At 38.5% G+C, this 12,879-nt stretch overlaps 1 protein-coding gene across 1 annotated transcript in view; it reads left to right on the top strand.

Moving 5' to 3' along the window:
• LOC106997183 (uncharacterized) overlaps nt 1–12,879 on the top strand; it is a 54,710-nt gene that overhangs the window by 10,574 nt on the left and 31,257 nt on the right. The window contains exon 4 of the mRNA XM_077994128.1: nt 11,006–11,047. Within this exon, the coding sequence (XP_077850254.1) occupies nt 11,006–11,047 (42 nt within the window). The remainder of the gene's footprint in view (nt 1–11,005; nt 11,048–12,879) is intronic.

Raw genomic sequence — 12,879 nt, forward strand, 5'->3', positions numbered from 1 at the left:
CTCTTTTCTTCTTTAGTCTTGCTAGTGGTCTACCAATTTTGTTGATCTTTTCAAAAAACCAGCTCTTGGATTCATTGATTTTTGAAGGGATTTTTGTGTCTCTATCTCCTTCAGTTCTGCTATGATCTTAATTATTTATTGCTTTCTGCTAGCTTTTGAATGTGTTTGCTCTTGCTTCTCTAGTTCTTTTAATTGCGATGTTAGGGTGTCAATTTTAGATCTTTCCTGCTTTCTCTTGTGGGCATTTATAGTGCTATAAATTTCCCTCTACACACTGCTTTAAATGTTCCCAGAGATTCTGATACATTGCATCTTTGTTCTCATTGGTTTCAAAGAACGTCTGTATTTCTGTCTTCATTTGATTATTTACCTAGTTGTCATTCAGGAGCAGGTTGTTCAGTTTACATGTAGTTGTGTGGTTTTGAGTGAGTTTCTTAATCCTGAGTTCTAATTTGATTGCACTGTGGTCTGAAAGACAGTTTGTTGTGATTTCTGTTCTTTTACATTTGCTGAGGAGAGCTTTACTTTCAATTATGTGATCAATTATAAAACAAGTGCGATGTGTTGCTGAGAAGAATGTATATTCTGTTCATTTGGAATGGAGAGTTCTGTAGATGTCTATTAGGTCTACTTAGTGCAGAGCTGAGTTCAAGCACTGGATATCCATGTTAACCTTCTGTCTCGATGATCTGTCTAATATTGACAGTGGAGTGTTAAAATCTCCCATTATTATTGTTTGGGAGTCTAAGTCTCTTTGTAGGTCTCTAAGGACTTGCTTTATGAATCTGGGTGCTCCTGTATTGGGTACATATATGTTTAAGATAGTTCGCTCTTCTTGTTGAATTGATCCCTTTACCATTATGTAATGGCCTTCTTTGTCTCTTTTGATCTTTGTTGGTTTAAAGTCTGTTTTATCAAAGACTAGGATTGCAACCTCTGCTTTTTTTTGTTTTCCATTTGCTTGGTAGATCTTCCCCATCCTTTTATTTTGAGCCTATGTGTGTCTCTGCACATGAGATGGGTCTCCTGAATACAGCACAGTCTTGACTCTTTATCCAATTTGCCAGTCTGTGTCTTTTAATTGGGGCATTCAGCTCATTTACGTTTAAGGTTAAAATTGTTATGTGTGAATTTGATCCTGTCATTATGATGTTAGCTGGTTATTTTGCCTGTTAGTTGATGCAGTTTCTTCCTAGCATCGATTGTCTTTACAATGTGGCATGTTTTTGCAGTGGCTGGTTATTCCTTTCCATGTTTAGTGCTTCCTTCAGGAGCTCTTGTAAGGCAGGCCTGGTGGTGACAAAATCTCTCAGCAGTTGCTTGTCTGTAAAGGATTTTATTTCTCCTTCACTTATGAAGCTTAGCTTGGCTGGATATGAAATTCTGGGTTAAAAATTCTTTTCCTTAAGAATGTTGAATATCGGCCCCCACTCTCTTCTGGCTTGTAGAGTTTCTGCTGAGAGATCTGCTGTTAGTCTGATGGGCTTCCCTTCATGGGTAACCCAACCTTTCTCTCTGGCTGCCCTTAACATTTTTTCCTTCATTTCAACCTTGGTGACTCTGACAATTATGTGTCTTGAGATTGCTCTTCTTGAGGAGTATCTTTGTGGTGTTCTCTCTATTTCTTGAATTTGAATGTTGGCCTGCCTTGCTATGTTGGGGAAGTTCTCCTGTTTGATATCCTAAGGAGTGTTTTCCAACTTGGTTCCATTCTCCCCAACACTTTCAGATACACCAATCAAACATAGAGTTGGTCTTTTCACATAGTCCTATATTTCTTGAAGGCTTTGTTCATTTCTTTTTACTCTTTTTTTTCTAAACTTGTCTTCTCACTTTATTTCATTTATTTGATTTTCAATCACTGATACCCTTTCTTCCACTTGATTGAATCAGCTATTAAAGCTTGTGCATGCATCATGAGGTTCTTGTGCCATGGTTTTCAGCCCCGTCAGGTCATTTAAGGTCTTCTCTACACTGTTTATTCTAGTTAGCCGTTCATCTACCCTTTTTTCAAGGTTTTTAGCTTCCTTGTGATGGGTTAGAACATGCTCCTTTAGCTCGGAGAAGTTTGTTATTACCGACCTTCTGAAGCCTACTTCTGTCAACTCGTCAAAGTCATTCTCCATCCAGTTTTGTTCCATTGCTGGCAAGGAGCTGCAATCCTTTGGAGGAGAAGAGATGCTCTGGTTTTTAGAATTTTCAGCTTTTCTGCTCTGGTTTCTCCCCATCTTTGTGGTTTTATCTACCTTTGGTCTTTGATGCTGGTGACGTACAGAGAGGTTTTGCTGTAGATGACCTTTTTGTTGATGTTGATGCTATTCCTTTCTGTTTGTTAGTTTTCCTTCTAACAGTCAGGTCCCTCAGCTACAGGTCTGTTGGAGTTTGCTGGAGGTCCACTCCAGACCCTGTTTGCCTGGGTATCACCAGTGGAGGCTGCAGAACAGCAAATACGGCAGAACAGCAAATATTGCTGCCTGATCCTTCCTCTGGGAGCTTTGTCCCAGAGGGGCACCCACCTGTATGAGGTGCCTGTCAGTCCCTACTGGGAGGTGTCTCCCAGTTAGGCTACACAGGAGTTAAGGACCCACTTGAGGAGGCAGTCTGTCTGTTCTCAGAGCTCAAACACCATGCTGGGAGAACCACTGCTCTCTTCAGAGCTGTCAGACAGGGATGTTTAAGTCTGCAGAAGTTGTCTGCTGCCTTTTGTTCAGTTATGCCCTGCCCACAGAGGTGGAGTCTATAGAGGCAGTAGGCCTTGCTGAGCTGTGGTGGGCTCTGCCCCGTTCAAGCTTCCCAGCCGCTTTGTTTACCTATTCAAGCCTCAGCAATGGCAGATGCCCCTCCCTCCCCCAGCCAGGCTGCCGCCTCACAGTTCAATCTCAGATGGCTGTACTAGCAGTGAGCAAGGCTCTGTGGGCATGGGACCCACCGAGTCAGGCACAGGAGAGAATCTCCTCATTTGCTGGTTGCTAAGACCTTGGGAAAAGCACAATATTTGGGCTGGAGTGTCCCGTTTTTCCCACTACAGTCCGTCACAGCTTCCCTTGTCTAGGAAAGGGAAATCCCCCGACCCCTTGCGCTTCCCAGGTGAGGCAGCACCCTGCCCTGCTTCAGCTCGCCCTCCGTGGGCTGTACTCACTGTCCGACCAGTCCCAAAGAGATGAACCAGATACCTCAGTTAGAAATGCAGAAATCACCCGTCTTCTGTGTCGATCACGCTGGGAGCTGCAGACCGGAGCTGTTCCTGTTCAGACATCTTGGAATGGAAGCCCACAGATTACTTTTTTAAAAGCATGATTTCAATGCTATTTATTCATTAGCTCATTTTAAAATTCATTTAGCAAACTTATATGGAGCATCCAGCTGTTAAGTGTATCAGATTCAGTCCTTGACATAGAGGATACAGTAATAAAAAGAAAAGACTAAATCCCTGCGGTCAGAAAATTTACATGACAGTGGGAGAAGAAAGGTATAAACAAAAACATACAGAACATGTTGGTCGTTAATAAGAGCTCAAAAGAAAACTTAATTGCATTATGAGGTGCAGAGGAAAAGATTGGCAGGTGGAGGCTGCTATTTATAGATACTAGTTGAGGAAACCCTTTCCAAAAGGATGACATAAGATGAGGCCTGAGTGAAGTGAGAAACTGAGTCATTAGCAATAGCATTCCAGTCAGAGGTAACAGCAAGTGCTATGACCCTGAATATGCTTAACGTGCTGAAGAAGAGCAACGTGGTCATTATGGCCAAAGGAAAGAATTGGGAAGTAAATCATGCAAGGCTCTATGATTAGAAGCCACTGGACATTGTAAGCAGAGGAATGGAATTTTTTTCATTTTTATCTTGAAAGGCTCATTCTGGTTGTTGAGTGTAGATGGTAACTAATGGGCAAGGGAGGGCAGAGTTTTCTTTCAGAAAGCCATTTAATAGATAGGGTCTATGGAAGATTGAAGCCTTGGACCAGGGTGGCAGGATGGAAGAGCTGGGAAGTGACCTGATTCTGGATATAATGTGATGATGAAGTCAATAGGAATCGCTAATGGATTGACTAAGACTTATGGAATAAGGAAAGGGGTCAAAGTAGGTGTCAGAATTACAATGGTAAACAAAACGGACAGGGCCCTGACCTCAGGGAGTTTATCTACTGGTGGAATAGGCAGCCAGTAAGCAAATAAATGTGATTACATTTTGTGATGAGTACTGAAAAGGAGACAGCAGTTATATTGCTACAAAATAACAAGGGGTACCTGCTTATAGCAGAGGAGTCAGGGGCAGCCTCTACGAGAAAGGGGTATTTAAGCTAAAGCCTGAAGAATGAGAAGGAACCTGCCATGCAAAGATGCAGGGGTACAGTGATCAGGAGGCTCCAGCAAACATAATAGCCTGGAGGTCTCAGGGCTGAAAAGAAGAAGTCAGGAATTAAAGCCGTCTGCCCAGTCTTAAACCTGTTGTATTCAACTCTTACCTGCTCTAGCACAATGGTTTTCCGGATGTGATCTGTGGACCCCAGAGTTCCCTGAGACCTTTTGAGGGCTTTCTACGAGGTCAAAACTCTTTTCATGCAAATACTAAGACATTATTTTCACTTTTCCTACACATTCTCTCATGAGTATACAGTGTTTTTCAAAGGCTACAAGGTATATAATGTCACAACAGATTTTTTTTTTTGAGGTGGACAGGGTCTCACTGCACTCTAGCAGTGATGCAATCACACTGGTGCAATCACAGCTCACTGCAGCCTTGAACTCCTGCCTCAGCCACCCAAGGAGCTGGAACTATGGGTACATGTCCGCATGCCTGGCTAATTTTTTTTTTTTTTGGTAGAGGGGGGAGGTCTCCCTACGTTGCCTAGGATGGTCTCGAAATCCTGGCCTTAAGCCATCCTCCCGCCTCGACTTCCCGAAGTGATCACAACAGATTAAATGCAAAGCAAATATGAAAATCCAGCTGCCTTCAGTTAAGCCAGGCATTAAAGAAATGTGGCCAAATGTAAAGCAATGTCACTCTTCTAACTAAATTATTTTTATTTTGTGGAAGAATCATTTTTCATAACATATAATTTGTGTTAACAAGAGAAAGGGTTATTAATGTTATTTTTTAACAAAGTAATAAATATTTTTAATTGTTCAGTATTGAATAGCGTAAATATAAATGAAAATAATCCACAAAAACAAAGGTTCTTTGGGTCCTCCGTAATTTCTAAATGTGTAAACATCTTAAGACCACAAATCTGAGAACTGCTACTCTAGTACTAATGTTAAAGCTCTCTCCAATTTTCTACTTTGTCTCCACATATAAAATACCTTTAACACACAGAACTTTCTGTAACAAACAGTAGAAACAATTACCAACATTTATTGAGTATTTACTACATTCTAGGCATGTCCTAAGCGTTCCACATATTTTAACTAATTTAATCCTCTCAAACAAACCCATATATTGGATAATTTTATTATATCCATTTTATAAGGAAGAGACCCAGGAACAGAGACATGAAAACTTGCCCCAGGCCACACAACTAGTAAGTGATAGAACGGATAACCCAAGCAGTCTTGCTCTTTAGAAAACATCTCTATCCGCCAGCAGTAATTTAATACGTATGAACAAATAAAAGAAGATTTAGTTCGAATGCTATGGAAACCTCCCTTGAAAGGGATGACAGTAGCTCCACCTGTCTGGTGGATCCAGGTCAAGCAGAGTGGTGGCCTGAAATATAATGCGGTAAGAAGCACCAAAGGCAGGCGAGAACCCTGGCCAGGGCGCAGTGAGCATTGAGCCATAGAAACTCAACTCTGCCATGTCCCACAGGCAAGCATGAATCAGGATGACAGTCAATGCCACAAAATCCAAAGCCGTGTGGGTGCTTTGGGGGCAGGAGCAAGGGCAGGAGTGAAGCTCAGGCTTCTGCACCAAGCCAGTGAGACATCAGTCATCTCTAATTGCACCACAGCAATCTGCCCCTCTGATTCTCAGAGGAGGACCACAAGGACCATATTCCATAGAGTCATAACTCCAGGTGAGGCCTTAGTTGAAGCTGGAAAATATTTCCTCTCTTTTTCCCACCCCACTAACTGAAGGTCACTGAATTAGAAGTTTCCAGACAAACAATAGGAAAAGGGCTGGAATGCTTAAGACTTATTTTGATTTATTGAAGAATTCATAGGATCCTTCATAGGAATTTGTAGGACTTCATAGGTGGATCACCTGGTTTAATAGCATCAGGATAGGGAAACACCCACATCAGAATATATTTTGCAATACAAGTTGAGTATCCCTTATCTAAAATGCTTGAGACCAGAAGTGTTTGGGTTTCAACTTTTTGGATTAGAGATGCTCAAATTGTAATATACTTGGTGAACTAAATAATCACACATGGTTTGCAGATTTTAGCTTGAAGAATCTTTTAAGTGACACAAGAATTCCTAAATGCAAATTTGTTATAATCAGGCATAAAGACCAGAATCAACAGAGAATAAAAATCTAATTATATTCTACTGAACATAAATATCATTTATAATAGCCATTTGAAAATGTCACTTAAAGTTTTTCTGCTTAGTAGAATGAGCTACAAGTTTCACTTTCAGTATAAGGCAATTGTGAGATAAAAGGGAAATTTTTGTATATGAGAAGTCAGCCTCATTTGTCACAGACGATAAAACCTCTTTCCCTCTCCCCTGCCCTGAGATGAGTATAACCTCACCAGAGTGTGTATTATGCAAATGAGGTGATGGATAAGAGGAAAGGAAACTTGGAGAAGCCCATTTGGTTTATATTGGAAACAGATAATATAAAATAGACACCTCCCTTGAGAGCTATCTTCAAAGCCCCCTTTATGTCCCTCCCATACCATTCCCATCCCTACCTACAAAGGTAAGCACCATCTTAACAGTCTTACCATCTATTTTTTTCCTAAAAATAAATTGTTTAATTTTGCACGTTTCGAACAGTAGGTAGGTGAAATCAGATTGTATGTGCTCTTCTGCAATGTGCTTTGTACACTGCACTCTCAGCTCCTGAGTTTCATCCATGTAGGTGGGGCTTATTCTTTTTCTCTATTGTGTGGAATTCTACTATTGGCCTCATTCACATTTTCTTTGTTCATTCTCCTTTTGACTGACAGTTTGGTTGTTTCCGGTTTTTTCTCTATATATAGTGCTTCTGTGAACCACCGTGTGCCTGAGTCTTTGTGCTGACTGACAGTTTGGTTGTTTCCGGTTTTTTCTCTATATACAGTGCTTCTGTGAACCACCGTGTGCCTGAGTCTTTGTGCGCATCCCTGAGGGTCGCTTCAGATGTACATCTAGGACCAGAATTGCAGGGTTATGCGGGATGCACGTCTTCAGCTGCTCTGAATCATGCCATTTGCTTAATCAGTTACTGAGAGAAATAAGCTAAAATCTCCCGCAGCGTTGATGGATTTTAAAATTCCTCTTTGCTGTTTCAATAATTCTGGTGTTACAGCTTTAAACTGAGAGATGATTCCCTTCACATTTACTGTAAATTTGTGAATAATTTGTTTGACTTTACTTATATTGCTTTATATTGTCTTATTTTTACATTTTCTGTGAACTTTCTCTTTTCTTGACTACTTTTCTTTTTTTTTGAGACAGTCTCTCTCTTGTCACCCAGGCTGGAGTGCAGTGGTGTGATCTCAGCTCACTGCAACCTTGGCCTCCCAGGTTCAAGCGATTCTCCTGCCTCAACCTCCCAAGTAGCTGAGATGACAGGCACCCGCCACCATGCCCAGATAATTTTTGTATTTTTAGTAGAGACGGGGTGTCACCATGTTGGTCAGACTGGTCTTGAACTCCTGATCTCAGGTTATCTGCCCAACTTGGCCTCCCAAAGTGCTGGGATTAAAGGCATGAGCCACCGTGCCCAGGCTTTTTCTTGACTTCTTTTTGATTTATTGAAATTATGGTGGATTATCAAAATGAGATTCAATCATTTCTCTCCCTGTAAAAGGAATCCCTTTGGTAATAAGACTTTGCATTTCCTTCTATCAAGAGGTGAAAGAAGCTATACCAGCCCTAAGTCTATGCCAGGAGTTAGCAAACTAAATCCCATAAGCCAAATCTGGCCTGCTGTCTGTCTTTTAAAATAAAGATTAATTGTAACACAGCCACATTCATTCATGTACCTATTGGCAATGGATGCTTTCTTGCCAAAACAGCACAGCTGAGTGGTTGCAATTGTATGGCCTGCAAAGCCTGAAATATTTACTATCTGGACCTTTACAGAAAATGTTTGCCAATCTCTGATTTAGGCCTCAAGAGACCTTGTATTCATTCTATTGGACTTGTCCAGTTGATATGTGAACAGAGCAGGCTGGCCTGTTGGAGGATGAGAGGCTACAAGGGAAAGAGATGAGCTGCCCAGATAAGGCCATCTCTGACCAGATCCCAGGAATGAAGCGTGAGTCATTACATGAGTGAGTCTATCCAAGAACAGCTAAATCTAGCCCAAATTAATGGAACAGCCTAGTTAACCTAGTTAACCTACCAGCTGATGAGTAATAATAAATGATTGCTCTTTTAAGACATTAAGTTTTAGAGGAATTTGTTAAGCAGCTGATACAGAAGTTTGCGGCGTTTTTCTTCCTCATTTCATTTTTTATTCTAGCAGTGAGAATTTATACCCTCTGTTATTTTCTATTTTTAATTCTGTTAGTGCTCATTCTAAAAATTCTAGTGTGCATAGTCTAAAGTCAATCATCTTCTCCTTTCTCATAAACAATACGAGAACCTCAGATGACTGACTCTGATCAGCCTCCTCCCAACTTATATACTATTATTGTACAGAATTTTTGTTCTACCTTACAAAACTCCATAAATTAGATATTATTGCTATTAATTATTGTCTTTCACTGTTATGTTGTTTAGATTTACTCATAAATGTATGTATTTCTTTGCTCATTATTTCTTCTTGCACATGAAACTTTTCATGTTTTAGGAAGTTTTTTTGTGAGAATTGGTTATTTCCACATTCTTTCAGTTTTTTTCTGAAAGTATTTTATTTTGCCTTCGTTATTAGAAGATATGTATTACCAAGTATACAATTCTGGATTGATAGTTATTTTCACTATACCATTAGACTTTCTCTCTGGCTTTCATTTTTATTTTTTCCTGGGGAACCAGCTGTCATTTTGACATTTGTTCTTTTTAAGAATATTTGTCTATTTCTTCATACACTCAACTTATCTTCAACTTATCTTCTCTCTTTTTTTTTTTTTTTTTTTTTTGAGATGGAGTCTCACTCTGTCACCCAGGCTGGAGTGCAGTGGTGTGCTCTCAGTTCACTGCAACCTCTGCCCCCCGGGTTCAATTCTCCTGCCTCAGCTTCCGAGTAGCTGAGACTACAGGCATCCACCACCACACCCGGCTAATTTTTGCATTTTTAGCAGAGATGTGGTTTCACCATATTGGCCAGGCTGGTCTCAAACTCCTGACCTCATGATCTGCCCGCCTCAGCCTCCCAAAGTGCTGAGATTACAGGCCGCACCTGGCCACCTTCTCTCTTTTTCTAATTGTGTTCCACTATACTGTATCTAGTAGTATATTTCTCTTTTTCTTACTTATATTCAGAATTTGTTCAGTTTCCTGAAATAAGAACAGGTTTTTAAAATACATTTGAAATATTTTGGGGCGTTAACACCTTACATATTGACTCAATTCTATTTTCCCTCTTCTCTTCATTTGTAACTCCAGTTAGATATATGTCAACTTTCTCATTCTCTTTTACATTACTTACTCCCACTGTCACATACATTTTATTACTTTTTCTCTCTGAGAAGCATGTCGAATAAATTTTTCTGTCTTCCAGTTTACTGATCCTTTCCTCATTTATATAAAGTCTGCTATAACATACATTAGTTTTTTAAAAATTGAAATAGAATTCATGTACCGTAAAATTTATCCTTTAAAAAAGATGTACAATTCAGTGTTTTTAGTAGATTCACAAAGTTGTACATAATCATCAATGTCTAATTCCAGAACATTTTTATCATGCCAAAAAAAAACCTCACACCCATTAACAGTGGCTTTCTTTTCCTCCTCTCTCCAGACCCTGGCAATCATTAACCAGGTTTGTCTCTATGGATTTGCCTGTTCTGGGCATTTCATATAAGTGGGATCATACAATATGAGGCCTTTTGTGTCTGGCTTATTTCACATAGCATAATGTCTTCAAGATTTATCCACGTTGTAAGTGTGTATCAGTATTTCATTTTTTTATTGCTGGATAACATTCTGTTATAGAGGTAATATTTTATTTATGCATTAATCAGTTGAAAGACAGTGGATTGTTTCTACTCCTAACTATTATGAGTAATGCTGTTATGAACATTCATGTGAAGTGTTTGTGTGGACTACGTTTTCAGTTCTCTTCCAGGAGTGGGAATGATGGGTCATATGGTAACTCCATGCTTAACATTTTGAGGAACTGTCTGATTGTTTTCCATGGCGGCTCCACCATTTTACATTTCTACCAGCGTTGTATGAGGATTCCAATATCTCCATATCCTTACAAACACTTGTTATTTTCTGCTTAAAGAAACAATTTATATCCATCCTACCAGTCATAAAGTGGTATCTTACTGTGGTTTTGATTTGTATTTTCCTAATAACTAATAATGTGAACATCTTATTTTGTGTTTATTGGCTATTTGTATAACTTATTTGGAGAAATGTCTGTATAAGTGTTTTGCCCATTTTTAAGCTGGATTCTTTTGTCTTTTTGTTGTTGTAAGATTTCCTTATATATTCTGAATACTAAATCTTTATTATATATTTAATTTGCAAATATATAATCATACATATTTTCTCCCATTATGTAGGTTGTCTTGTGTTCTTTACCTACATTTTCAAATTTTGATTAAGTCTAAATATTATTTTGTTGTTGTTGATTGTGCTTTTAGTGTCATAGCTAAATCATTGTCAAATGCAAAGTCATATGATTTATTCCTAAATTTTCTTCAAAGACTTATATTTTCTGCTCTTACATTTAGGTCTCTGATTCATTTTGAATCCGTTTTTATATACGGTGTGAGGTAAGTGTCTAACTCATTCTTTTGCATGTGGCTATCCAGTTGACCCAACACCATTTGTTAAAGAGGCACAAAACCTTTTTAAATTTAATGACATTTAGTTTTTCTATTTTTTCTTTGGTTAGTTGTACCATAGGTGTCTTACTTAAGAAACCATTACCTAATCCAAGATCACAGAAATTTATACCTATTTATAACACAGATGTTAAATTTAAATAGCAATATTTTATTCCTACATGTTCATTTGATTTTTTCCTAAATCTGCCTGACCAATCTTACAGTCTCTTATTCCTTAGCCAAATTTTCTTTTCCTACTTATTTTTTATGCATAGCAAACATATTATTCTATGTCAGTCTAATAATTCTAATATTTGAAATCTCCAATATCTGATTCAATTGTCTGTTATTTCTTGCTGGCTTTGGTTTGCCTTATTTCCAATGAGGGCCTTATGGTTTTGACTGCAGGTTTGAAATTTTATCTGTGGGAATCTTAACTTAAAGATGAATTCTCATAGAAAGATTTTTAAATATTCTTTTCCAAAAGCACAGGATTGTAAGAAAAAACTAGGTGCACTTTATTTTTATAATTTGGCAGGTGAGGGAAGGTGTTCAGGGTATCTAGTCTGTCATTTTTCTGGAAATGAGTCCTATAATTAACTTCTACTTAATATTATAGTTACATATATATAATACACACATATATGTATGTATATGTTATTAGACTCTCAGCTGCTCTAAAGAATATCTGATTTTATTTCTTTCTTTCACAGCACCTAGTATTATGCAATGCCTAAATAAATGCTTTTTAAATGTTCAATTAATAAATTAATAAATTAATTTGTGCATATAAATTTAATGTTAATTAATTGAAATTCTTAGCTGATGAGCTGAAAACATCTGAAGGCCTTGGGGTATAATAAGAATTTATATGTTATATGTTAGCCAAACACAGCTATAGACACAGGTACATTTTACATAATTTACTACATGTAAATTATAGTGTGATTATTTAAAGATAAATTATTACAAATGTATATTCTGCTAAATTCATAAAAATGTGTGGTCCTCACAATTCTCCAAGACACCAAATAATAAAACTGCAAGTATTATCACATCTGCATAATTTTTTTTTTGTTTTGAGATGGAGTCTTGCTCTGTCTCCCAGGCTGGAGTGCAGTGGCATGATCTCGGCTCAATGCAACCTCTTCCTCCCAGGTTCAGATGTTTCTTCTGTCTCAGCCTCCCGAGTAGCTGGGACTACAGGCGTGTACCACCACACCCAGCTAATTTTGTATTTTTAATAGAGACAGGTTTTCACCATGTTGGCCAGGATGGTCTCCGTCTCCTGACCTCATGATCCACCCGCCTCAGTAATTACAGGCATGAGCCACTGCATCCAGCCATATCTGTGTAATGTTACACAGGTTGTAAACAGGTTGTACTCAAAAAGTTGAAACTACTAACATTAACATAGCATGTCTGGATCATTGTTATGGGTGAATTTTAGTAGTCGGTAGATTTCTTGAAGAAATTTAAATCTAAATCTCCTTCCTGGAAACGTACCTCATAGTTAAATAAGTGACTTGTCTATACTATTCTCTTTAGGAAATAATCCTTCTTAATGTTGTGACATGGGCTAGGGTATTTGCTCTCCAAAGCAGCTGCTGCACTCAGTACCATTTTTCAAGGCATTGCTTCTTTCTCTCTCAGTCAGTATCACACATAACTAAGACTTCATTGAAATGGTCACAGCATAATGTGCCTAAGAATTGTTTTTGCCTTGTCATTTCATATGTCTTTCCCCCAAAAGATTTATTTAATCATTTGAAAGAACA

Source organism: Macaca mulatta, chromosome 2 (assembly GCF_049350105.2).
Source record: "Macaca mulatta isolate MMU2019108-1 chromosome 2, T2T-MMU8v2.0, whole genome shotgun sequence".
Taxonomy (NCBI): Eukaryota; Metazoa; Chordata; class Mammalia; order Primates; family Cercopithecidae; genus Macaca; species Macaca mulatta.